Below are 27,056 nucleotides of genomic sequence, written 5' to 3'. Positions count from 1 at the left end.
GTCCTGAATCCTGGTCTGTGGCGTATAGTTGCATCTTTATTAGTAAATTAAGCACTGACAGTATCCATTCGGGCCATGAGCCAACTGACAAGTGCTGGCCACATCCACACTACTAAACTCTTTCTCCACCAATACAGAGCGTCTGCATCCAAACTGCCGCCTGGTGATGGTCTCTGGCCAGCGTCAATGTCTGTGCAAGCTGTACCCAAGCCCAGGGCTTGTTGGTGTGGGCCAAAACCATGCCAGGGAAGGTTTGAAAAACGTAACAGTGGGGATGGTGGAGCCCTCTTGCCCAGACTTTGCCCTGGCACGGCATAGTTGGCTGGTTTAGATGATCCCAGGGTGAATCCAGCAGCACAAACATGCCAGAGAAGTTGCTCACTGCTCTCATGAGGTGAATAAATATGGACTCGACCTTCTCCATGACACAGTATCTTCTGGCAAGAAGGTGGGACATGGTGTAACTGAGCTACCAGGGAGAAGCTAAGGAGTTAAAAACCAAGTGAAACCAAAACAAGTCACTAACCATCCTGCCGAAGTGCACACCAAAAATCAAAGAGACCCTAGGAAAAGAAGTAAACAGGAAAAGACTAGACTCTTAGCACTAGGATTAGTACCAATAAAGAGCTGTGGATAATTTTTCTCCCCGAGCTTTTGGCTTGGCAAAAGGCGCTGTTTGGCAACAAGATCACAGATAATCCAAAGAGGAAATGGTCACCACACCAAACTGTCCACCATGAACTCATTGGGTGTAGTGGTAGAGCATGTGCTTTATGTTAAGGCTGTAATGAAGTCCTTCAAAGAGAAATAGTTCTTCAGGGTTGACACAGGCTCTCACTGGAAATCTTTTGCTAAATCAAGATGCCAGTGGATATCATTCAAAGAAAGGACTAATAGCTGAGGCAGAAAGTTTATGCAATTAAACGTAATGAAACAGTCTTAATATGCAGTGGAGGCACCTGCCTTCATTATCCATACTACGGATATCCAGCTATCCATTCTACGAGCCACGAAGGAAAATTACTTTGGAGGGGTGTGTCAAGCCCTTAGTTAAGCTGGTTTGGCTGTGAGAAATTAGCACTGTATCGAGAGGTAAGGTCACTTCTAGAGTGTTTTGCCCCTCTGCTCCCATAACAGGATGGAGAGGACGGCTGTTGGTGTGGTGGTCTGGAGCAAGGGTCCCGTTCCTGAGGGAAGGCAGGCTGCAGATGTTCATGAGAGGCAACACTGAAGGGTCCCTTCTTCAACTCCTGATGAGTGTGCCTCAGCTCGTTGACTCATTTCACTGTCCCGGTGCGAAGCAGCAGGGTCCAGCTGTTCGGTTGGGCTAGGGAGTGGGATCACATCTCCAAACCAGACCTCAAGGTTGACAAGTCTGGGGAAGGGGATCTTCTCTGGTGCTTTTGAAAATGAGGATGCTGTTTCCTGGAGGAAAGGTCCTCAAGGAACAACAGGGTTGTCTGTCATCCATTCCTTTCTCATGCTCATGCCAATGAAATGCAGATGTAACCATTCTATGAAGCTACGTGCAGAGGAGAGCTCTTCATCGAAGGACCAAAGAGAGTCTTTAGACAGGGAATGAGTCTCAGAGAAACTAAGTCTACACTAGTATTAAAGTTAAGTCAGAATAAAGTCCTGGGAGGAGAAATGCAGACCTGTTGCTGGAGGATGGGCACCTCTGTTTTTTTATGTCTCAGTATCTGTGCGTAGCAAGTTCACTTCACAAATTGCCTCTTTTTATGGAGGCAGTATACTGATTAGGGAAGAAACAGGGAGAAACGTTAATAGGACACTTGAGAGGGGACTGGTTATGGGACACAGACAATGGAGAAGGGAAATGAAAGCTTTTCACAAATACATGTAAGTGCGCATATATATATGTATTTATGCGCACAGTAAACAAGGGACTGGGAATTTAGACGGGCAGACAAGACAAAACCCCTCCCTTTGCATGAAAATGTGATCATCATACTGGTTGTAATCAAAGCCCAGAAACAATTGCCTGAAATGGAGTTTGACTGGGAATTACAGTACCAGTGACAATTTGGCTTCTTATAAACTTTGCCATGTGTCTATAGTTTGGCGTGAATGAGTCCTGCCCTCCTCGAAAGGGACAGACACCAGTTAAAAGTTTTCTTTACAAAACAAAATGAAACAACTGAGGAAACCCCAACATTTTCTCAGAACACTGCAAAGGATCACTGATTGAAAAAAATGTTTCTCTTCAGGTATATTCAGGCGAAGAAAGCATTCAGCTTCTTTAAACTGTTATATAAAATTGGTACTAGTTTCATTAAATACTTTTATATTTAAAAAAACCAACTGATTCCTCAAATTAAACAAAAAAATCATAATCATAATTAAAAAATATCCCCCCATGCTGATCTCCTCTTCAGAATAGGTCAGCATGGGAGTTTTGCACCCTAGACAGTTACAGTATTTCTGGAATAAAAAATTGCAATTACACACAGAAAATACTACAGCATTCACTTAAAAATATCTCATTTTGTTGTTGTTTTTCCCCTCCCAAGTAGAGGGATGGTGGGATTGAAAAGATGCCCTGAAATGGGAATATTCCTTTAAAGGAGCAATACTCTCGAAACGGAAAAGGGTGTTGGATAGACGCAAACCCATGATTTAACTTGAAAAAAGAGATTCCAGCACAGAAACAGCATTCGAGAGATGTGAATGTTCAGACACTGAGCGGGTTATTCGGAAATGTCGAGACAACCACACAACTCAGCAGGTGACCATCTAGGCTTTGCCATCAACAGAGGTGGCAGCATCTCCTTGCCGTGAGAAGACAAAGCTAAACCACGATGCTCTTGCTACGCTCCTGAATTTCCTCTGGTGGTGTTTCTCGTCATGTACTTACAGTAGAGGGTGACATGAGACAGTTTTTATCAGCAGTTCCCCACATGTACCGGGTGAAGAATTCTCAGCTAAATCACAACAACAACATCAACAAAAATACAAAGCACCAAATCATCTCTAGATGTGAGTCAGTTTACAGGTTATTACCATTTGAAGAAGTTTGTTGGTTGTTTTGTTGTTGTTTGTTTTTTGTTTTTATCCCGATTTTCATGTTTTGTTTTCCTTAAAAACAAAACAAAACAAAAATCAAAACCCCAAATACCCAAAATGGAACGAAGGATGCTTTACAATCACTTTAAGGCTCGCACTGAATGAGACATGACAGGTCTTACACAAGATTACAAATAATACATGTATGCCTTTCACAGCCTTAAAATGATACAGTAGGTCAAATTATTTTGCCAGTCACTGATCAAGTATTGTGCCTTTAAATTGACTCGCTTTTTGCTACTATGCTGAGTTTTATTATTACTGAAATAGTTATTAGATATGTGTAAATGTACTTTAGTATAATGTTTTTGGTATATAATTTCAATGTTTGCAGATTTCTTATTTTCCAGAAATCAAGGTGGCAGGCCTTATTCTGGGCTCAGGTGGTTGATATTTACTCCACTGAAGACAGTGGCACTTTAGTGTGTGCAATTGTTCGAAACAAGATCAGATACTGTATTACCATATTAATTGGGTGCAAATCGACCATTACACATGGCCCATTTACACGAGGAAAACAGTTACATGGTGGGATCACGTTTATAACATGACTTGGTCAAGGTTCACAGGCTTGGCCAAATGGTGTTATAAATGCATTGCCAAATTGAGTTACAGACCTGATTTTGTCTTTCAGTTGGAAAAATCAGACTCCATTGGGGGTATCTTGGCTTTGCTTTCTTATCTTTAGACATTTGGGTTTTTTTCTGCTAAATCCAATAAGAGCAACAAGATATATTTTTTAATTGTACATTTGTCTCTTTTTGTTGTTTATTTTTTCTTTTCTTTTTTTTTTTTTTTTTTTAATTTTAAGGTTTGCATTTCAGTTGGTTGGTTGTTTTGTGGTTTTTTTTGTTTTACTTTTCCTGGCATATAATCGTCAAAGAGTTTTGCATGAGAAAGGTGACAGTACTTAATGAAACTCAGCACCTAAGGGCATAAGGCAGTTGTAGGTTTGTTTGTTTGTTTTTTATTTTTCAATCAGCACCAATCCCATAGATAATGTTCTACACTTGGTGTACGGTATAAAACTGATGTGGAGATGCCTCCTTCTCCACCTGTGAATCCTAGGTGTGGAAGTTGAAATACTGTTTCTTGTGTGTAAAAAACAAAAGAAAAGTTTTTCTTTTTGTTTTTACTTACAAAACATAGAGAATATCTTTTTTTTTTTATACATACAGCAACCAGAAAGAAAGCTTATCTGAAGGTTTGTGTTTGTTTCATGATCTGTGTTTACCGTAAACAAAAATAAGGTCCCCTCTTTTACTTTTGCTTTAAGGAGCTTTAAAGTGAAGATTCATATTGTAGCAACTCATATAAGAGAGGTCCATCTCTATACCTAATACCTACAGCTGTGGGGGTGACATATTGGAGGATGTTGATAGTTCTTCTTAACCTCCTGTCTACAAAATGAGCATCCCATGCAGGGTATCTTTTTCTTGGGATGTCAATCTTAATGAGAGGCCCCTCAGGGGGGTAGGGTCGCCCAGATGGAGTAGATGGTACCATTGCTCTCACCTGGAAAACGGGCAAGCAAGTGTCAGCCGTGAGTTCCTCCTGTTGCTCCGTGACCGCTCTGGTGGGCGTAGCCTGGGCCCCCCGGTACCCAGGGGTTTGGGGTGCCATGGGCTCAACATCGGGGGGCAAAGGAATGCCCCAGAGCAGCTCGGCGCAACAGGAGCTGGCTAAGATCTTAACTCTTGGCCCCATGGGATGCAGCACACCATAATATAACAGCATCAAAGCTATCCCAGCAGCAAAGCTAAGAAAGACACAACACAGTGCTGGCACGGCATATGGGTCAGTAGTGTCAGGATCTCTGTAAAAATACCAAAGGAGCGTCAAGGCAGCGTTCTCCGTCAGGACTACCGTGTAATACGCAAACATTCTGTATCGAGTCCGCCCTTCCTTGACATTAAACCAGCAGAAAATGTACACAATCCCTACCACCATGTTGAAGAGGATCTCCTCCCACTTAGACATGCAGAAATCTGTCCCACCATGGATGATCCAGAAAGCCATGGCACACCAATGGACCACTACAAAGATCCCAAAGTAGAGCTGGAAGATGGAAGCAAAGAGAGCAAAAGAAAGAACTCGAGATGAGATGGTGAAGCAGCGCCAGAAGACATGGATGAGGGCCCCTCTGTAGCTCATACTCTTCTTGTCGTCCCTAGAGTCCCGAAGAAGCTTGTGATAGGAGGCTAGCACCCAAGCCAGGGACATCAGGGAGGCCACAGAGGACACACCTGCCGGAAGACACACAGATCCACTGAGTTAGATAGGAGGTTTGGTTGAAAACATCATCTGCTCACTAAATTTTTGCATCTGGGGCAGGCTCAGTAGCCCAAAGGTTCAACTCACGTCAGGTTGTCCTTATAGTCTGGAGGAGAGAAATACAGAAATATCAGTGTAGGAATTGGAAAGGATGCTGTATGCACGAGTTCTCTGACACAGCACATTATGCTCATTCTCATGAGCTGTTGGCTCTGCTACCACCCCAGCTCTTCTCTTCTTACAGGGTACAACCTCTGTCCTCATCCTCATTAGATCCATACTTGAGAATTTGATATCCAAATCTCATCTTTCGGTAGAAAGGGGTCTACCTTGGAGTGCACCATGGCAAGTGCAGGACATCCGTATTCCTTGTAGCTGTATGGATTCTTTTTTTTTCTAAAATACTTTCATACAAGCAACATTCACATTGACTTGCGCTTGATTTTGCCTTAATCAGGAATCCTTTGGGAAAAAAAGGCCGGTTTTTGTCACCTTGTAGTGCCATCTAGATGAATATATAAGCAGAAGGAATATCAAGACTCATCAATATCCTCCAAATGGTCCCAAACCAAAGACTCTGATCCCTCCAGAAACTTCCCTGCCCTGTTTCCATGATGGACTTAAGACCTATATTGCAGGTAGTATATCTCCAGCCTTGTCTCCTGGGTGGACCACAGATCTAAGTCTCAGTCATGTCTCCAGCCCTGTCTCATTCTGCTCCTGGTGGGACCCTTTGAAGAGTCCTTGGATCTGGTCCAACCCCTTGCCTTGTCTAGGACCACTGAGGGAACCATTACCAGCATGCACTCAGCCCCTGTGGGACTGCTCCCATCAGTGAATGCATTGCCTGCCCCAGGGTCACCCTCAGTTTCCAACTCATCCCTTGCATGCTGGCATGGGGCAGGCACCCCATAATATTCCAAAGGGGACTGATCTTATTCCCTATTGCAATCAACACTTAAAATATTTATTTGCTCCAAAGGATGAAACAGTGCTCCATCACACTTCAGGAGCTTTTTGAAATAAAATACCATTGATTATTGCAAGGGTAAATTGAACACCTCATCGAGCAAAGCATCATAATAAAAATTAATTGACAGATTCTTGAGAAAAGAAAGGGCCACTGTCATCTTATTCCTTTGCTCCCACTGCTGCTCACTGGACAACTGCTCTGCAGGTGAAGGAACAGATGGTGGACTAAGATCCATGTTTGGGAAGCTCAATAGGTTGGTAGCTATAGTTTGACTGGGCCTTGGCCAAAGATTTGTCTGGGAGCATCACCTATAAAAACTAAAGAAAAACTACTAATGGTTTCAACCAAAACCAAACAACAACAAACACCCCTCCATCTCTGATGTGTAACACACTGGAAGATAGGTCCATCTCTTTTTTGCTTTCATTACTTTAAGAAAACCCAAGGAGCTGCTTGCTGCAGCAGCTAAAATGGGTTAAAAAGCTAAAATATCTGAAAGCCTAAATTTCTTCTTCTCCCTAAATTTCTTCTTCTCACTTTTCTCTTGCCCACAAGGACCTGGGTCTCCTGGGGATCTAAAGAAGATCCACTGGTTCTTCAGACCTCACTCTAGAAACTTCATCTTCTTTCTGATGAGCCCACCCCGCAGTATGGTGGGGTTAGATTTTCCACTTCCAGCCTAGCTATGTCTGGAGGAGCGGCAACGGAGAAGGTGGCCAGGAAGGACGGCAGACCTCCATGTCTGCCCCTCACTGAAATTCTCCTAGCCTGCAGGTCCACCAAAACTACAACTTTCCATCAGGTCTGGTGTCGCTCTCTGAATACCTTGTCTTTGGGCTCACATGTGCTTTAGCATTTCAGACTGAACTTTTAAAACAATAAACCACAAAACAGCAAGATCAGTGGTCTTATCAAAGAGGCTACCTTTAGGCCACCATCTTTAAGAAAACCGCAGTTTTCCCCAAGTTCGAAGTCCTTAATAAGAAACACTTATATATAGGACTTGGGGGATTCTAATGGATGGAAATTTATGAAAGTGAATAGCCTCAGCCCCAAACAGATGTAGAATAGGTTTATTTTTAACCTACCAGATGAATTACGTTTTTGGTAGACACAATTAACAGTTTTGGAAGGCTGAGCAATCCCACACTATTCTTAAAGTAAGTGATTCTATGTGCATAAGTACTGCTTGTTGCAGTCTCTTCTAGTCATTCAGTTACAAAAAACTTTCCATGATTAGCAGCAAAAAAAAAAAAAAAAAAAAGTCAGGTATTTTCTTAATTTAGTGCTGTTATACTAGAAACTTGTATGGCATTAGATGCACCTGTTATACTGAAACTCAAGCAATGCCAACCCACAAGAGACAGATGTGTCACACTGGCTTAAAAATGTTTCTGTTGGTTTCATTTATTCCAGAAAAGAGAGAGGAATAAAATACACCAGAAACAAAAACCTAAAGGCTTTTCCCACTGTAATGTTTTCAGTGCAGAAACCTACACTAATCACAGTCTTTGCTGTAAATTGCACAGAGCTGTCTGAGAGTATGTGTGTTGAATCACTCACATTGCAGGGTACCTTGCCTGCTGATAGTCATCTGAACATCCCCTCGAGTCAACAGAGAGAGGCAGACACCCCCAGAAAGTGATTCACCCTGTCCTAAGATCCATGTGTGGGACAGGGAGGGGTTGACTCATGCTCCTGAAGTATCTGACTCCATCCCCTGACAGGGAAGTGTGGGGACTTGTGAACACCAGCAGTCAGGTGGGATGAGTTCTACCCTTACAAAACAATTCTTTGCCTCCTCATTTGCACTAAGATCTGAGGGGGGGAATGAAGTACCACTAGATATTTTGATATATTCCTGTCGTTGTTTAAAAATTCATGACTCTGTGATGAATGCAAATTTTGGCATCTTAGTGATGAGCAGGATCTGGACCTGGGTGTAAGGGGGTGCGATCAGTGGGTGGATGTCAACAGGAATCATGGAGCAATATAAAGACTTCTCCAGTACTTTTTACTGTGTTGCCACAGAACTTATTCCATGGCTATTTCATACAGACTTCACACAGTACTGTGTACAGTTCTGGTGTCCTCACATAAAAAGGACATGGAGCTGTTGGAGCAAGTCCAAAGGAGGCCACGAGGATGATAAGGGGGCTGGAGCACCTCCCATATGAAGATAGGCTGAGAAAGTTGTGGCTGTTCAGCCCAGAGAACAGAAGGCTGCATGGAGACCTCATAGCAGTCTTCCAGTATCTGAAGGGGGCCTACAAGGATGCCGGAGAGGGATTCTTCATTAGGGGTTGTAGTGATAGAACAAAGGGTAATGGGTTTAAATTTAAACGGGGGAAGTTTAAGTTAGATATAAGGAACAAGTTCTTTACTGTGAGGGTGGTGAGGCACTGGAATAGGTTGCCCAAGGAAGTTGTGAATGCTCCATCCCTGGCAGTGTTCAAGGCCAGGTTGGATGGAGTTTTGGGTGACGTGGTTTAGTGTGAGGTGTCCCTGCCCATGGTAGGGGGGTTGGAACTAGATGATCTTAAAGTCCTTTCCAACCCTAACTGTTCTATGATTCTATGATTCTATGAAATGACAAAGCATGCCTTGGCTTTTGTCATATTGAGCATGAGTTTTTCATTCCCATCCTTCCATGTTACTTGTAGCCTGTGACATCCTTCATACAATGTACAATTCTCACAGACTGAAGGATAAATTGTCTTTCCTACTTCTCCAGTCCTTACTTCTAAGCAACTCTAGAGATCTCTCCAATTACAACTAGAACAAAAGTTCTGGTAAGTTGGATCACATGTGAATTATTTTTTAACTTGGATCTTGACTTTTGCACGTGGTGACTGACGCACCTTCATCTACCATAAGTGGGTTTCGACTCTCTTCCAAGGTTTGTTTATCAAAGCATTGGGGCTGTTTTAAAACTGAAGTCACTTCATAATCCCACTCCCACTCCTCCCACTCTGTGCTTAGTCTTGGGAATGAAAAATACCTGCCATGCACTGCCACATCTCTGTGGGCATTCTCAAGCCAGGAGGACATCAGGTCCAATAGAGCTAGAAGCCCTGTGGCTGCATCTGCGCGATCTGTTTCCCACCTTCCCATAACAACTCAGACTGGCATAGACTGGGGTTATCTTCAAACTCTCTGCACTGGGGTTTACAGCAACTCTTGAACTTCTGTCACCTGCTAGGAAGCAATAAGTGACTCACAGGCCATAGTCAGCACTAGTGAGGAGTCAAGCCCATGTGTCTTGAATGACACATCACAAGACTTAGTCCCCCACATCACTTTAGTAATGTACCCTGAAGTCCTTACGGTGAGACATCTCCTAAGCTACATTCAGCACGGTGAGGCAGAGCTCTGTAATGTCCCCATTTGACAGATGAAGAGCTAATATTTGAAAAATTTACTGAAGGTCTTACATGGAGACACCTCTGTCAGAGACACCTGTAGGTGCCTGAATCTGGAGCTGAATTCACCTATCATCTTGAACTGCCTTGATGCTGACTTGCCTTAGTAATTCTGCCTTTCTCGGGGAGCTAATGAACAGTCTTCAGTGGTAAACATGTGGCACACAGACTAAGGAACAGTAAATGGTGAAGAGAAATGAGAAAGCACTAGGAAGTAAGGCAGCTATATAGAAGGGTAGAGTTTCTGACAAGTGTCAGACCATGGAATAGAGTCTCTGAGAAGGGTAAACAAGAACTGTTGCTTCGGATCATGAAGGCACCAGTGGATTAGAGTATAGTGAAGGTAGTGACCTGATACCAGAGGAGAGCATGAACCACTCTGAGTTCAAGGGAAGGACCTGGAGCCTTGCTGAAGCTCACAGAAGCAGGCTGAATTTCAGCCTGTTTTGGTTTTCATTGTCTAGTTCCTACTGATGATCCAGAAAAAGAAAAGGCTGTCTCAGAAATGTAACAAGGGTCTTGGGAAAATCCACATCGACAAGCAATGACTCCCCTTAAGTTGCTATTGCTGTTTTTAAAGCCCATGTATGTGCAGGAACAAAAACAGCACGTAGAAAGCCAGCCCAATCTATCTGGCCTACTCATGATATGCAATTACACATGGTTTTACAACTAGTCTAATAAAAGATGTAGACAAATCATACACATGAAAATATGAATATTTAAAATGAACAATATATCAATTTTTCCCTTATTTGCAGTGTTATTCAGCTGAGGAGAGAGGTTTTTCAGTTTTCACAGTTTTCATCAGAATCCAGCTGCATGTTATTGGTTCTACGTAATTTTAATGCACTTACTGTGGCATATTCCCTAAGTATTTGCTGTGGTGCCTGTCCCTTTAAAGCTGAAAATGATGCCTAAATGGTGCTCTGTTTCTTTTTTGACATTAATTCTCCTGAAGACTCTACTAAAACAAAATGGGAAGATACCAACATTTCTCCTGGGTAAGCTGGACAGCAAATATTTAGTGCGACATGAAACGTTCCATCAACCCCTTTGCAAAGGCAGCACTTGCTTAATGCAAAGTGCTGCGTCTCAGTTCCTCCCCATCACTCGCTGGCTGCTCAGGCCTCTGTGCTGTGAACCCTGTTATTGTGTTTTCCCCTTTGGTTGGCACGTTCCTCCCTGAAGCTCAGCATGAGTCGAGGAACAGGTTTTCATTTTGATGCACAGAGAGTGAAAATGCATTTATACACAAAAGAGATCAAGCTAGATTCTGCTTTTGTAACAACATTGCTGGAAAGTCACTCCCCCTTACTTTTTAATCTGGTTTTATTTATTTGTGCCAGAGTAAAAGGGGTCAGAATCAGACCCCAGGTCTGATTTTTATTGTTCCTGCTGGAGTTTGAGGCTTGATCTTTCTTTTCTCTTTCTTTTCAGAGAAAGGAATGACTTTTGTTTTCTTAATTTTTCCTTTTTTTTTTTTTTCAGTTTGAACATGGGAAAATATGCCGTTTGTTTTCCTCTTAGGCTTTCAGGACAATTCTTTAACCAATTTCCCCAGTGTGCCACCAGTCCATTATGGCAGATGAGCACTATTTCTCCTGTGGTGAACATCACTCCTAAGTCTGATCCAGGAATGACCTCCTCTCATCTATGTGACACCTCTGTACTCTACTTTGAGCTGCAGTGACCAGGGATGAAAAACAGAGCCTGACACTGTGAACAGATGTTACACCAGTGTCCTGTCCTTTGCTATTTTCCCATGAAAAATGTTTTGGTTTCACTGGGCAAGAGGTGAGTTTCAAACCCTCAATATCTTTTCCTAGGGAGCTCTTCTGAGACCTTCCTCCAAGGAGCACCACAGCCCCATTCTCCCAAGGACACAGTGTCACCAGTCCATAAGAAATACAAAACTGCTGGTCACTGAGGAAGGCAAGAAACAAAGGTAAAGAACTCCATTCAGGGACCGAGCTCCAAGAAGGTCTGGACAACAAGAAGAGGGTCTTCTACCATTGAATCCCAATGTTACTTCCTGACACAAGGCTTGCATTCAGTTTCTATACAGGATAGTCCATGTCCAAGCTAGCACAGGGAGGGCTTGTTCACATTAGACCAGAGGAACATCCATGTTCCCAAACGTTTTATTGTGAGAGTGATGAAGTCCACAGCAAGGCAACTTCAGAACATCTTGCCTACATGGAAAGCTGCCCTCCCATCCCTTGCCAGTTAAAGGCTGGGTCTTGTCCTGAAATGTGAATATTTCCTAAAACCTTTCTTTTTTTTTTTTTTTTTTTTTTGTAAATTAAGATGTCTTCACTGACCCCAGAAAAGTTGGATCTCTTTTTAGTTCCCATCCAGCCTTCATCTTAGCACTGCCTTGAGGAACTGTAGTCCACAGGTTCACTATAGACTGTGTTTCAAAAGGACTTGCTTTTCTCCCCTTTCATCCTCATGCCTTTCAGTTCTCCCAAATGCCCCTTTTTGTCTCCTGCTAGAAGAGGTGATCAGCCACATTTGTCTGATCTGTGCTCTCATTATCTCGGCTGCTTCTGTCATGTCTCCTCCTATTCATCTCCTCTGTGAACTCCGGAGCTGCCAAACCAGCTCAGGCCCTGGGGCCATCCAGTCTTGTATCTTCTCCTGGATGCAAGCCAGTCACTGATCCTCCTTCTGCAGGAGGCACAAGCACCCCAGGCCAAGCAGAAATGGGATAATCTGCCCTCTGTTTTGGACTGTCCTTGAATATCCTCAGAGAAGTGTCAGATCTCCTGCTGAAAATGTTGGCTATCAATCACCAACCACATAAGGATTGGCAAAACTTCTCTTCTTTCCTTCCCCCTCTCCCCCATTTTAAACCACTCTTAATTAAGATTTTCCTTACATCATGTGCTTCAGTGTTTATCTCACCCCAAGGGCAGCTCATCAATGGGATGAGCTGCCCTCTGGAAATGTCTCTCTGTTTCTCCGTTAACAGCAGTGTGAGTGATCAAACTGAAATGACCAAACAGGAAGTAGGTAAGAAGTACCCTAAGTAGCAACGGTTTGGCATCTATCAACTCTCTTCAAGAGTTCAGAGGAGAGCCCCGAGTCCCAGAAGGGTGAGGAGAGCAGAAAGGAGGGTTGGAGAAACCTTCTCCTGGCTCCAAGATGAGCAAAATAGCTAGCGTAGGCTCCTGCAGAGCAGGAGTTGACAGACCCAGCATAACATGGGCAAATTCAAGTGATGGGACACAATGATTTTATACCACTGAAGGCCAAGCAAGCAAAAAAACCCCCAACACAATCCTGATGAGAGAAGGATGCCATGGTCAGTCAGAGAACATATTCAAGTTGCATTTCCTTGAATAGCCAGACAGAGTTATCACCATCCTCAAGAAAGTGGTAGCAGAAATACGATATCCCTCTCCTTAATCAATTAAAGGATAATCGATTAGATAGATAGAAGAGGATCAGACCTCTTCTATTGATTAGAAGAGGTCTGACCTCAACGGGCATGTATATACACAGTCCTCATAGGCGTGTAAGTCATAGATTCATAGCCCATAGAATGATTTTGCCTTTGGAGTCCCTTTTGATGTTATATTAATTATTATGACATTATTTATGATGTGAAACTAATTATTTTGAAATGTCTCTTCTATTTTGAAATAGAGCCCAAATATTAAGAAAATACAAAGAAAAGAAATCACTGTCCTCCTCTCACCAAAAGCAGATAGTTCCACTTCAGTGGATGCTATTTTGAGGGTGCTAATATTGAACAGTTCTTTCCTTTGTAATTTTTGGCTAGTAAACCAGAAATCTCATTAATCTTACTGAAGGTGTTTTTGATGTTGGTGCAGGGCTACATTTGATGGCGTTTCCAGCTAGAATAGCTGCTGTTATCACTTAAATTGGGGTTCATGTTCATGTTCCATCTTCTAATACCACGCATACAGGAATGAGAGACAGTCTGGTCTAAAATTATACAGGTACCAATCGCCTGGGCTAATTCTAGGCTGGAAATGTGCTCGGAGAGCAGAAGCCAGGATTGCCTGGGCACAGTTTAGGTTGTTTGAAATAAAGCATGAAAACTTTTATATGTGTCTCTTTTTGTCAGAAGCTGCATGAATTGCCACTCTGCTCAGGGTGAGATACCCTCTGCAGAGTCATCACTGTAATTATAAAGACTTCTAGTTAAGTTCTTTTTAATCTGAATGACTTCAACCACTGTCTCAGAATCACACTGATAAAGAACCCCACCTGAATCCCCAAAAGTTAACAGCCACAGACAAGAGGTTTGAAGCTGCTCGAGAGAGACCCAAAGAGATTTCACTTGAAATGGTCTATCAGGATGTCCTGACAACAGCTCCAGGAAGGACAAGGTTTAAATCTGTGCATGCAGAGCAAAATCCCTCTTTGTAGGCAATGTTAAAGAAAGAGCAGCAGAGTCTATCACAGAAACCTGGTTCAACCTGAAAGGAATACAGCCAGCAGAGAAGTGTATAAGTCATCTCTATAGACTTCCACTGCTTTTTCTTGGTGTACTTTCTGGTTACTTTTGTGCTCATTTGCTTCTGAACTCAGTTCAGAAATCAGAGTAGCCTGTGCAGAGCCTTGAACCTACAGGGCCATCAGCATGACCCAGAGGCATCCAGATCTTACCAAGCACCTGAGATGGAAAAAAAGTCAACCTAAGCTACCTTCAAAGTTAATACGAAGAGCTAAGCACCACCATTAGCATGGATCTGCCATGGATCTCTAGAGACTAAAGACACGCAAGTATGACTGTGCTGCTCTTGCAGCCTCTTGGTTAGATGTACAGTGTTGTGTGGTCACTGATTGCTGAGATCTAGGTTTTTCCCCTCTGCTATTTAAAATAGCCTTTCCCATAGCAACAGGGGAAAATACCCCAAAGATGTGATTACTTTAACAGGGAAGATTAATATGGGAAAATGCAAGAGCAGTTACCCTTGGAGGAAAAATCATATTGCATATTCATTCAACAGCTTGCTCTTTATGAAGGGCACTTAAGACACAACATTTATTGGCCAATTCTTTGGTCAGACACTTGAGTATATTGACTCCAGCAGAGTTGCTCCCAGTTTGCACTCTGCAAAGATCAGAATAAGCCTCCTATACAGACATTTTTCAGGCCTAATGATCTTTGAACTCTATTGCTAGGAACCTTTAGAAGAGAAATACATCTTATGATACTAGTAGAATGCACTGAAATGGGGAAAACCCCCCAACCTTGCTAAACAAGACATGGCTTGATTTAGTATAAAATCTTTCCCCACCCATTTCTGTGTTCTGAGTAGGAATACTTGGCATGAAACAACACAACTCTGCAAACACATACAATATACTTGCATTTTAACACCGTACATTTGATACTTGTTACAGCATCTTTATCCTGGCATTCTGTTTTAATCTAGATGAGAACCACAGCCAGAAGAATTTAAATCTGCCTAGCACAAGTTGAAAGGATGTTGTAGTCTTGCAAGTGGGACTAAAATACTCTGAAAAATAGGGAAGCACATCACCACTGAGAAGGAAAGCATTAGGAGTTCTGCTGTCTGCTTCTGAAAGTAGCCATGAGAATCTCTTTTCCCTAGCATAGGTCTGGGGCACCTTTTGAACCTGGGACCCTGTGCCTAGATATCAGTAACTGAGCAAAGCCTAAGTCTGTTGACTGCTACATCCATGTCATTATTCTGTCTCAGCCTCCAAAACAGGGTGGTCCAATGCAGACTCCTTGTTGGGAATTGTTCTTGGCCTGTGCTAACACCTGAGCCAAGCCTGGGAATTGTATGAGTTGGTGCTAGCTGCCGTGAGCTAAAAATGTGCCAAGGACTGTCCTGGTAACTGAACCACATGGGTGGCCAAGATCTGGTGGCTGTACTCATGTTCTGATGTGTTTCAGTTTATTAGCATAGATGAAACCCAACAGACTGGCCACCAGATTGGGGAAGCAACATCTCCTGCCAAGGCTTAGTGAAGGAACTTCCTGCTATAAATACAGCTCCCACGGTCTGTTCCTTGGAGATGAGGCAACATCAAGGCAATCTTTCAAACAGTCTGTGACAGTACCAAACATCGGTCCTTCAAACCACCTCTGGTTGATGGTTTGGCCTGGACACAGAAAGTCTGCAGGCCATTAGAGAAATAACTGCATCTCAGTTCTGGAAATGCTTTTGACCTGATGGGGAAGAGGAAGGAAACCCAACTTGGTTCACACTCACTGGCAAAGGTAAGAGGTCTTCAGTGTGCTTAGAGGAGATGTGTCAGCAGTGCACACTTGGCTAACCTTACGGTTTATAAGTCTTTGCTACTGTGTAGGGGGCCATTGGTGGAATTGTCTCAGCATAATTGCAGGTGAGGGGACTGCTCTCCTGAAAAGAAGGACCACCTCAGAACTTCTGGAGAGTACACAGGGCTGGCATCATTAAAGCGAGTCTGGCAGAGCAGTTCTGTGAGGGGGAGTGACAAAGTGACAAGAACGGATGTGGTGCAGCTGGTGCTGTCTCGCTGAAGGCACCAGGGACACTGATTTCCAAGGATAATGGCAGGAACCTGTTTCTTCCTCTGCTTCCCATGCTCTGTACGCTCTGCAAAGGTTTAAGTAATGTGTAGCAGGGCAGAACTCAATGACATGCCAATGTCCACATGACAAGTCATACTCATGTTGCCTTCTCTCTCCTGGGTCTTCTTTCTTCTAGAAGTTCATATGTGTACAAGATAGAGATGAGACTGCCTCTTCAAGAGATTAATGAATATCACCTTTCCCAAGGACAGGCCGAGATCAAACCATACATCCATTCCCTTACTGTAAACATCTGTTTGCATCTTAGGGTATATCAGACATGGGTTCCCGTGACAGAGAAAGGGCCATGCCTGGTGGATGTCCCCCATCAGGGCTGGTCCATGTGAAGAGGTGAATGTGCTGAGGGCACTGAGAACATGAGGTTGGTCAAATGCCACTTAGGACAAAAGTCATTTCAGGAGATTTCTACTGCCTCAGTAAATCTGCTGCACTCCCAGACTCAGGACTGTCACCCCAAGCTGATCATATAAAACAAGTGACAGTTTCTGAAACAAGGAAGTTTTTTCCTTCAATACTCAGTGATTTTGAGCCAGTTGCATCAACCTATAGAAGGTAGAAGCATAGAGAAGTCCCTGCCCAGCACCCGCCATCATCTTCCCCCTTTATTTTTGCACATCTCAGTACCCACGTGTTCTGTTTATCCAGAGTTAGCATGCTCTCCTAGATGCCTGATGTGAACCCCAGAGCTGCACACTAGAGCAATCTGAAGATGAAAAGAGTTCAATTTCCATGTGTTTTACTAGCCGGTTGCACAGTGGTGTGCAGCCACCTTTTCCTATGCTCTAATCAAATCTGCCATGAGACGTATGTCTCCAGGGTAGTCTGCAGTATAAAATTACCTGAAAAAGCCTTAATTTCCTGCCTGGAATCTGCTTGGCATGAACTTGCTCTCCAGGAGCCTGCAACTTAGATATCCTTTCCAAGACCTTAGGCTACTGAAACTTCTTTCTCTGTGCCTCAGTTTCCCAGCTGTCCTGCAGCTCCTAGGAACAGCATGGGCTAATGCTTGTGTAGTGCTCTGATGCTGTAACCCCCTCCCAGCGATTACCACAGTCTTAGAAAGCCTAAAATTGGCAGCACTGGCTACCTGCCAGTGCTGCCCCGTGAATGGTGACTCATCTTTATTGGCTGTGGCATGCCATATGTGTGATGGTGGCACATGGTATGGAACAGAAGGGTTTTTATCAGCACTCTAAAATAACAGAGTGAGGGCTATGGCAAGTTGGTGGACGGACAAGCTGCAGGTGGGGATGGGCTAAGGCATGACGTGTCTCTTTGGTCTTGCTCCAAAGCCCATTGGAAAAAAAGCTGTCACTGGTTTCAAAGGCTCCTGGACCCAGTCCTTCCCCACCGTGCTGGAACAATACGGCTGATGATAGGGCAACTCTCCCTGTGCTGCTCAATGCCAGAATGCCTCAGGCTTGGCCTGCTCTCAGCATGCCAGAGCAAGACATCCTCAATGCCCACTGCCAACTGTGGAGATGGCTTTTTGACGCTGCTGGGAATTGGCCTGGGACCAGCGACTCATTTCAAGCAGGGCACCAAATTGCTATCTGTCATCTGGCTTTGGTGAGAAGGAGGGGAAGTAGGAATAGAGCCATATGCCCCAGTCTGGCAAAGCACTTGAGTCATATGAGTGGCCTCCCAGGTGAGCTGCTTATGTCTTTGGAGCTATCTGGGCATTTTGTGAGGTGCCTCCTTGGTCTGCTGATGAACATTTAAAGGGAAACTGTGGTTGAATCAGGGCAAACTTTCAACGCAGATTACCCCGCTTCCTTCCTGCCAAGCCCCTTCAGCAAGCACACAAATGGTGGGATTCCTTGCCCACATGGCAATGAGCAACTGCTCTTCTGCTCATGCCTCTTCTGTCACAGGGAACCAGGGCTGGGTGATGGATGTCTCCCAGTTCTTTTACTCCCCAAGAAATGGCATGAGAGAGAGAAAGAAAAAATATGTCTTCAATCCCATGGGCAAAGTCTTAGCATCTTTTTTTCCTTATGATCTGTCACACAGCCCAAGTCAAAGCCCAGAGAGTGACTCTGGTAGACCACACTCCCACCCCATCTCTGTTAGAGGACTCTTAGCTGGTCCAAGCCAAAACTATGGCAGGCCAATGCTAGCATGGCAACAGTGGTGATAAGGGGTGTTCTTTGCTGGTGCCATTTCTGCTGGGCTTTCTGACGGACGTACCTGATTGGCCCAGGTGAGCATAAGGGATCTTGCACTAACTTCCAGTGTTCCTTCAAGGTTAGCAGTGCTATTTGTAGGATGAACTTTCAAACCTAATGAGTCTCTTCCCCACTTTCAGTGAAGATGTGGGAATTTTAGCTACTTCAGTTGCGTTCAGGCCAGTGCTCATCACATTTGAAAATCATACACTTGGGCAACGAAAGGCTGAAGGCTCTTTTTCTAACTTGGTTGCCCCAGTTAAGAAGTTTACTTTTACCTTTGGGGCCTGAGTGGGAAGAGGACTGCAGAAGAAGTAATCCATTCATGTGTTGTCCTTTAGATATGGCCTGGGTTTTAGATCTCAAACCATTCCTTAACAAGTCATGGTGCCTTAAGATATTTGCTATCTATGAATATATCCAACAGGACATTTTAGACAGTAAGTAGTTCACAGCATATCCATTATTCACAGCATATTATTGGTTAACTATTGGCCTGTCATCGGGGGAAAATTAAGTGAGAAATGTGTCTCCACATTAGACTTAACTCATTATCACCCACCCAGGAATCCTCTCATTCAGGCACAGGAGTGTTTAACTTGAGGTTGGTTCATCCTGAACCCACCCAGTTCGGTGGGGGATGCCTTGTCTGGGAAGTGAGGACAACGGCTAACCCACCCCTGCTGCTTGTACATCAATACCCTGCAAAGACCAGTTAAGTCTTCTAAACTAAGTGACAGGGAAAAGCATCTTAATGTGCTCCTGCAAAAAAGGACTAGCTCTGATCATAAATGGCCCTCAGACATGATGTAGAAAGAGTGAGGACATGATAAAAGATAGGGCTTTGCTTTGGAAGGGACAAGAAGACTTGCAAACTCCACCAGGATAACTCTGCAGCCAACACACATCTGCAGCTGAGATGTCTAAAATCCCTTTTAGTGCCTAACTTATATCACTCTGCTTAAAAGAGTCACCCCCCAGAAAAACTGAAGCTAATGTTCTTTTTCTTAAATGTACGAGCAGCTTCAAACTACTTACTGTGGGCTGCAGAGAGTGCAAACACCTCGCAGAATCCCAGAGATTTCCAAAGGACTTTGCAAAATGAAGGCTTATGCTGCAAATCTCTTTCAGATCAACAGCAGGGTTATAGAAGAGATGGGCACAGCATCAGTGGATACATAGGACTTTTTGTGGGGGGAAACCCTGCACTGAAAACTGCAGCAAAAGCTTTGCATAAAGAACTCATGACATGAATGGAAGGGCGTTAGAGGTTCTGCCAAATCTCATTAAGTCTTAAAGCAGCCACATAACAAATTAAGTAAAAGGAAACCTCTTTAAGAGGAGATTTATGCTGAAAAACTGAAATCCCTCTCACTTCACTAACTGTCTAGAAGGTGTCTCCTTTAAGCTGGTTATATGTGCTCTTTTCCATTCAGTGCAGAGGAACAGGCACCTCTGCAGGGTGAAGTGGGTTAAGGATGGTTTATTCTGCAAGAAGTGAGGTAGATTATCTGCGAGGAGTGATTATGAAATGAAGATCTAGGTTGCTGGGCTTTTCTTGTTGTTAATACTATGCTTCCCCCTGCAAATACACCAGGTTATTTAAATCAGGGAAAGTCCTCTGGCCAGCGCCATCCAGGAATTTGAGGGAGATGGACATCCTTTCATCTTATCCTCTCCTAAATCTCAGAGACAGTTAAGGTGAGTGAGGACATCCTCTTCAGAGTGCCCTCACCTCCTTTTACCTAACCCTGAAGGTAGGTTTAAATGCATCACCTGGTTTCTTTCTAGATTCCCTGGAGAGAGGTGCTACTGGAAGGCTAACATCTCATCTCACCTCCTTCAGTCTCTTTGGACAAGGGCTGATCCATGTTTTGGAGGCATCTTTCCCTCAACGGAAGGTGAGCGACCCACACAGCTGTGGTTGTGGCAGATGAATAGCTCATGAAGGGTTTGCATACCAACACCAGTTCCTTCCCCACATGCATATTTAGGAGCCGATGTTGACCCTTTTTTTTTTGTCCCAGCAGCTGCAGCATAAAGTATTTCAGCTCAGGCTCTCAGCATGCACCTTCCAGGTCAATCTGCTCACCCAATGAAGTACATCAAGTTCTTACCTCTTTTCTCCCTGTGCTATTTTCTGCTCTTCCCAAGTCAGCAGGCAACAGCAGCTAAGCTGGGATTTGGTCTGCCTTGTGCTAGGGATAGGATGAAGGAATGAATCCTGCCCTTCATGAAATCCCAGGGGTGCTGTCCCAAGGTTTACTGAGGCTGAGACTTGACCTGAAATTTCAGCTCCAGCACTGCTGCCGGTGACGTCAGACCATGCAGGAGATGCTAACTCTTGGGTAAACAGGGACTCATTAGTGAAACTTATCTGTTCTTTGAGCATTGAAGGAGCAATAAACACAGGTTTCACCCAACCCTTTCAAACAGGTACCTCTCAGGGTAAAATGGTTCTTGCAAGTTTTGGTGAGGCTTTTCTTTCTTCCACCAACCCAACAGATATGGAAATAAGGAAACTAAGCGTTAGCCTGACTGCGTCCTCTTCTGCTAGTCCCCACAGTGCTCCCCTACTCACTGCAGCCACAAGAGGCAAGAACAGCCCTTTCTGTCACTGTGCTCCTAAGCATTTCTGAAGGAGATGCTCTGGGTTTGAGTAAAGACCTCTAGTGTATTCACTCAACTTAATAGCTATCTTAGCATACAAACTAGGAGAAAACCCCCAAAACTTCCTGATAGCCATTCCAGTAACTCTCTTTCTAAAGCTCCTTAAATAGGAGAAGGAGATGTTATCTGCCCTATCTGTAGAAGATTGGAGCCTGCCTTGGCTTCCTGCACTAGACTTGGAATTGCAGTCCTAAAAGCAGGGAGGACTGGGGCTTGGAGGAGGGATGTATGCCATATAAAATGGTAAATTGACCTTTTCTAGCACTGACTGAATCCGTAAGAGACCGTGTGAACCATATGGAGTCTGGACATATTAGCACGGGCTGTACCTGGGTTTACAAGCCCTGCTGTGGGCTGTTTTGCCAGTGTGCATCCTTCAGTGACACAGCTGATACCATCTCTATTTAGAGGCAGAACTGGCCTCTTCCTGTGATGAGCCATGCTCACATAGACACAATGAGCCAGGAGAGACTTGATTTGATTTTTAAACACACTGCGTTCCTAACACTATCCATCTTCCTTCGCTTTCTGCCTGCTTTAAGGGAAATCTTTGATGCTCCCTTTCATAACGGCTCCTTTCAGCATTTAATTTCCTTTTATATGATTACGTACTGGGCAGGAGGAAGAAGAAGGCTGAAGCACCAAAGGAGCTCTAGGAAACCTTTTACCTGAGTCAGGAGCACTGAGCAAGCTCCGCTGTTGTATCCATCAGCAATGCCCGCCGCTCAGCATGCAGCCCTGAGATGCACGACCGCATCCCTGGCACAGGCAGGGAGGGAGGAAGGGAGAGGGTGCGCCGGGGATGCTGAGAGCTCGGCTGCTGGAGCGTGGCAGGCGAAGAGCCCTCCAGGGCTTGGGGAGGCAGGCGGGACGTGCGCTGCCTTGGAAGAGAGCGCAGCCTGCTCGATGTGGTGGAGGAACGGAGGAACTGCATAGCTGAAAAAGGGAGGGGGTTGGAAAACGATGCAGCTTGTTCAGTGGATTAGGCAGCCATGCCTGGAAGTGGCAAACTGAAAGAGCCCCAGATTTGAAAGCCTGGAGGGGTTATTTGGCTGCGTCATCTGACTTGCGGCACAACAGAGGCCAGCAAACTTCACCCAGTGCTTTCTGTAATGAGTCCAACAATCTGCATAACACCCTGGCAAGCCTCTTAGGTTGAGATTTATATATTTTTAGTAGGGTTAATAATATTGGAAGCAGCAGGAAAAGGGTGCTGGCAAATGTGTGTAGTTCTAGCAGGAGTTGTAGAAAGGATGTTTATCATGTCAGCACTTTGAAGGCCTGTAGAGCTCATGATGAGAGGTTTCAGAAAAAGACTGCATAAATAGGAAAAGGGAGGCCTCTATGAGCAACTGTGATGGACATGCTCAAAGTATGGAGTAGGGGAGAGCAATCTGACTTACTGATGCTGTAGATAGCAGTGGCCTTGGTCCAAACAGCAAAATTTAACCCTGATAAACTGCCCAGTTCCAATCTCAGCTCCAAGAAGCTCCTCAGGTCTGTCAGAAAGGGCATGCCACAAACAGGTTGTCTTTGGGAAACCGAGTGTCATCTCTGGCGTGTGAATTGAGCAGGGGCTGAATAACCCAACAGCTCATCAGGTGATAGAACTGTTGGTACTTGGAAAGGACAATTCTTCCCTAAGGTGAACCTTAGGCAGCCAGCATGCCCACGGGTTGGGATTGGTAGAGCTGCTCAACCAAGGGCTGGGACAGGGGCCTGTGCTTCTCCCACTGGGGTGGATGCCCCATGCTCAGGACATCACTGCAGCAAACGACATCAGAATCGGCAAACTATTCTCTGCGGCTGCTTCCAAGCCTCTGTTCATTTACCTTTGTAATGATATCTGCATTACAATATCTATGTCCTTAGACAATCCCCTCCACTGCCTTCCCCCTCTCTTTCCTTTGACTTGCTGAGAACCATGGTCCCAATGACTAAACCTTAATTCTTGGGCATTCTTCAGAAAAGGTCCTTTAGCATTTAGCTGTTGAAAAAATGCCTTACACTACATTTAACACCATCAGAGCATTGCACAGGCATTGAACTGTTTGTCCTCTCAACACAAATCTAGTCAGTTTTATCAGCCTACTCATGGAAGGAGGGAAACTGAGTCAGGGAATCATTGTTTGCCCAGTACCAGGCGGCAAATGAATGGTGACACTTGCCATAGCAGCAGAGACTTCCTGACTTCTCCTAATAACACCATCATTTCTTTAGACTGGACTGGCTGTGGAAGAGCTGAATCTCATCTTTTCATCGATTCTGTTTTTTCTCAGTGGAATGAGCAGAAATTTTACCCAGCGAACGTAGCGCAGAGCTGGAATGAGATTTGTCCAAAGTGGCAGCCCCTTACATGCCTGGTTGTGTAGGGCAGACAGCAAAACATCCATCAGCTGCTGAGCACGGGATCAGAGGGGGAATGCCAGGAGGATGGGGAGGGGGACGAGGGAGCCACTTACATGGTAATGTTTCTGCACGGTTCTTTTGGATCATTATGCACAGCTGTAGCACCAGTTGAGGGGCGCTCTCAAGGAAAGTTTCCAGGAGGCGCAACATATTTACGTCTGCATATTCGTACATCATAGCCCAGTAGAAACGCCGCTGGTGTTCCTTCCGCCTCTGGCTCTGGATCCCCAGGTACATAGTTCGGATATACCTGCAGGAAACAGGAGGAAAAGCTGCGTGTGAGACTTTGGCATGCATCGGAGCCTGAGGAGGACGGGGCTCTGGGCAGCTGCTTGGGCGAGGGAGGTTGTCTGGGGGAAAGGGAATCTGGGGTAGACACAGGGGTCAATGAAGTTCTAACACTATCTCCTGCAAGATCCAAGGACCACTTTTGTATTGTAAGAGTGGGAAACCTTTGACTTGCACCATCCAAATGAGATCATCTAGTCCAACCCTCTGCCAAGGCAAAGCCACCCAGAGAGGGTTACGCAGGAACACATCCAGGCAGGGTTTGAATGTCTCAGAAAGGGAGACTCCACAACCTCCCTGGGCAGCTTGTTCCAGTGCTCTGCCACCCTCAATGTGAAGAAGTTCTTCGTCATGTTGAGGTGAAACTTCTTGTGTTTTAGTTTATGGCCATTGCTCATTGTCCTGTCACTGGGCACCACTGGAAAGAGTCTGGCACCATCCTCCTGGCACCCATACTGGTGTGGCACTTGGCAGTGGCTTGACAGATTGTCTAAGCCACTTCAGCATTCTAATAGGAGCTTCCATCACAGACCTCAGAGATTTGGCTCTATTTCATCACAGGTGGAGCAATGAGGCACCACCTTCACCTTCACATGTGTGACCCACAAATACACAAGGCCACAGCTTGCCACTGGTCAGCTATGGAGACTTTGGGCAGTGTTGAACTAGAAGGAGGTGTCTCATGCATGGACAAACACTGCTCTATCATTGCCTTTGTTTCCATATCAGATGTGCAAAAAGACCTGCAAACCTCACCATGGGGACACAACTTCCCTCCAGGGTACATCTGGCCAGCCTTTGTAAATAAAGCTGATCATGTCAGGGTAGCACAAGGTACCAAGATGTCATAGAATCAGATGTCACAGCACTCATGACATTTAAGAAAGGAAGCATCTCCTAACAGGGTCCTTCCTAATGCTTGCTGATATTAATGGTCTAATATTGGGTGTTATTCCTTCTCATCCTGAACGGTGGCTGTAAACTTGTTTGGGATAGGAATCGTTTCACCTAACGCTGACCCTGAAGTTGGTCATCTGAGTGAGTCTGTAGATAGAAATGTCCCCTCCCGGGACTGTTCATCTGTCCCACCTCAGATGCCAGCATGACAGTGGGATGAAGTGCCTTCTGGAGGCTCTGGGAGGGGCTCACAGCACAAACTGGGGTTTTGCCAAAACGATTAGATCATTCCTTGCCATGCGGGGAGAGACTGCACAGCAAGGGAGAGCAGGAGGAAAGGACGTAAGCCTCGGCAGCCTCCCTGTCTCCAAATTACATCCAGGGACAGGGAGCTGGGAGGGCAGCAGAGGTAGGTCTGCAAGCCCTGCCCTTTCTCCAGCACCTTGTCCTTCCTGCCCGTTCGCAGTTCACAGTCACGGAAGACGAAATATTCCGAACGACACAAGGACACAATAAATGACGCAGGAAAGCCACCAGATGGGGCTCGACACTCGAGTAAACGCCACGCCAGTCACAGACGACACTGGTGACACCGGTGTGACACCCCCAGCACAGCCCGAGTGGGGTGGAAATGGCCGTGGACCACTGCTCTTTTATGGACACCAGTTCTCCTCCCACTCCCCAACATGCTCAAGGCCAACACCTGTACTTGGTGTCTCCATGAAAGACCCTGCTGCAGGATGACACAGGGATCCTGCCTTCCGTTCATGCATGCAGGAAACTAAATAAACGTAGTTTAGCTGGAAAGGCAATGTTGGGGGACTGAGTTGTAATGGCTCAAGGAGAAAGTAGACAAAAGGCGCAGGCAGATGGTTTTTACAGCATCAGCAACACAGCGACACCGAAAACCAACGTGGTGGTGCACTTAAGGTGCTGCCCATGGGCAACACAGCATCACCTCTGCCAAAATCTTTCCAGAGAGATATTGCCTGAATCTGTCCTGCAGTCCTGTATGGCCTCCCCTTCCCAGAAACTCCCATTCCTGCTAGTACATAAAACCTAAACACCTCTTCTGAAGGTTAAGCCACTAATTTATCATCATCCCAGCCATGGGATGTATCCATTTTCACCCTGTAGCAGTCTTTTACCTGTTTGCACACAGTTACCATACAAACCCTTCTTTATTCCAGCTAAACCCCCCCACCATTTCTTTCAGTCCCTTCTCACAGCTCACATTTTCTAGACCTTTTCTTCTGCATTGCTGTCCCCAACACCTGTCTCCAGGTTTTGGTTATTTCTAAGAGCATCTTTACTTTTCCAAGCACTCCAGGTTGGCAGAACCAAACTATAACAATGGCACCGAGTCACTCAAAAAGATCAAGAATAAACTAACAGAGGGACACACGTCCTGCAGTGATTCCTCCCTGATCTCCAGGGATCCATCACCATCCACGCAGTTTAAGCATGAATGTTTTTAACTGGCCACAGTGAGAGGACATGCTGCCTATTCGTGGAGACAGCATGCATGAAACGACATAAAAATGCATCAGATTAATATAATGACCTGATCCTATCTCCATCAATGGCCAGAACCATGGCAATGACAGTAATACCAAATCTTAAGGTCATTTCCAACCCTAACTATTCTATGATTCTATGATTCTATGATTCTCTAGACTGTTGAGCCCACAGACTTTTACAAAATCCAACTTTATTTTTTCCCCTTCCATAGATGGGGAAACTGAGTCATGGAGCACCAAAAGAGCTCTCCAAAGTCTTATGGCATCAGAACCCAGATCTTCAAGTGCTGTCCCCAGCTTCTGAACACCACAACATAAACAGGTGAGTGGAGTTTTGTTCTGCCTGCTGGTGGTCCTCCATCCAGGGTGGACATACTTCCTTGACACCATGAAGATCAGTCCTGCTCAATCTCATCTGTGCTGGAAGACCCAGAAGGACAAATCTGTCCCTATCCAACTGCCACATGGGACTGTGGCCTCAAGAATCCCTTGGCATAATATTGGTCAGCAAAAGGTCACAGCCTCCCAAATGAACAGTGAGCAGAACAGCTCCAAGGACCATTTGTAGCTGAAGTGAAATGAATTTCTCTTTGTACTCTCTTTTTGGTCCATGCAAAACCATGGTGCTCTCTCTTCAGCATCCCTTAGACCCAAATCTGACAAAGAGAGGAAAAGGAGGGCTAAAGCCCCATTCCTCTTTGATACCAGTTGATTGTGAGTTTTCAGCACAGAAACTGCAAGAGTAACTGGGAAAAGCAGCATTTC

The 27,056-nt window shown here is 44.9% G+C and overlaps 1 protein-coding gene across 1 annotated transcript in view; it reads right to left on the bottom strand.

The window, feature by feature from the left end:
- Positions 1-2,409: 2,409 nt before the first annotated feature.
- XKR6 (XK related 6) overlaps positions 2,410-27,056 on the bottom strand; it is a 176,831-nt gene continuing 152,184 nt past the window's right edge. Inside the window, exons 2-3 of the mRNA XM_030489751.1 lie at positions 23,640-23,836; positions 2,410-5,330 (exon numbers count right to left, since the gene is read on the bottom strand). Coding sequence (XP_030345611.1) covers positions 4,366-5,330; positions 23,640-23,836 — 1,162 coding nt within the window. The 3' untranslated portion in view covers positions 2,410-4,365. The remainder of the gene's footprint in view (positions 5,331-23,639; positions 23,837-27,056) is intronic.

This window comes from Strigops habroptila, chromosome 6 (genome assembly GCF_004027225.2).
Source record: "Strigops habroptila isolate Jane chromosome 6, bStrHab1.2.pri, whole genome shotgun sequence".
Classification (NCBI taxonomy): Eukaryota; Metazoa; Chordata; class Aves; order Psittaciformes; family Psittacidae; genus Strigops; species Strigops habroptila.
The sequence above is the reverse complement of the archived record's forward strand: the minus strand, read 5'-3'. Positions and strand labels throughout refer to the sequence as shown.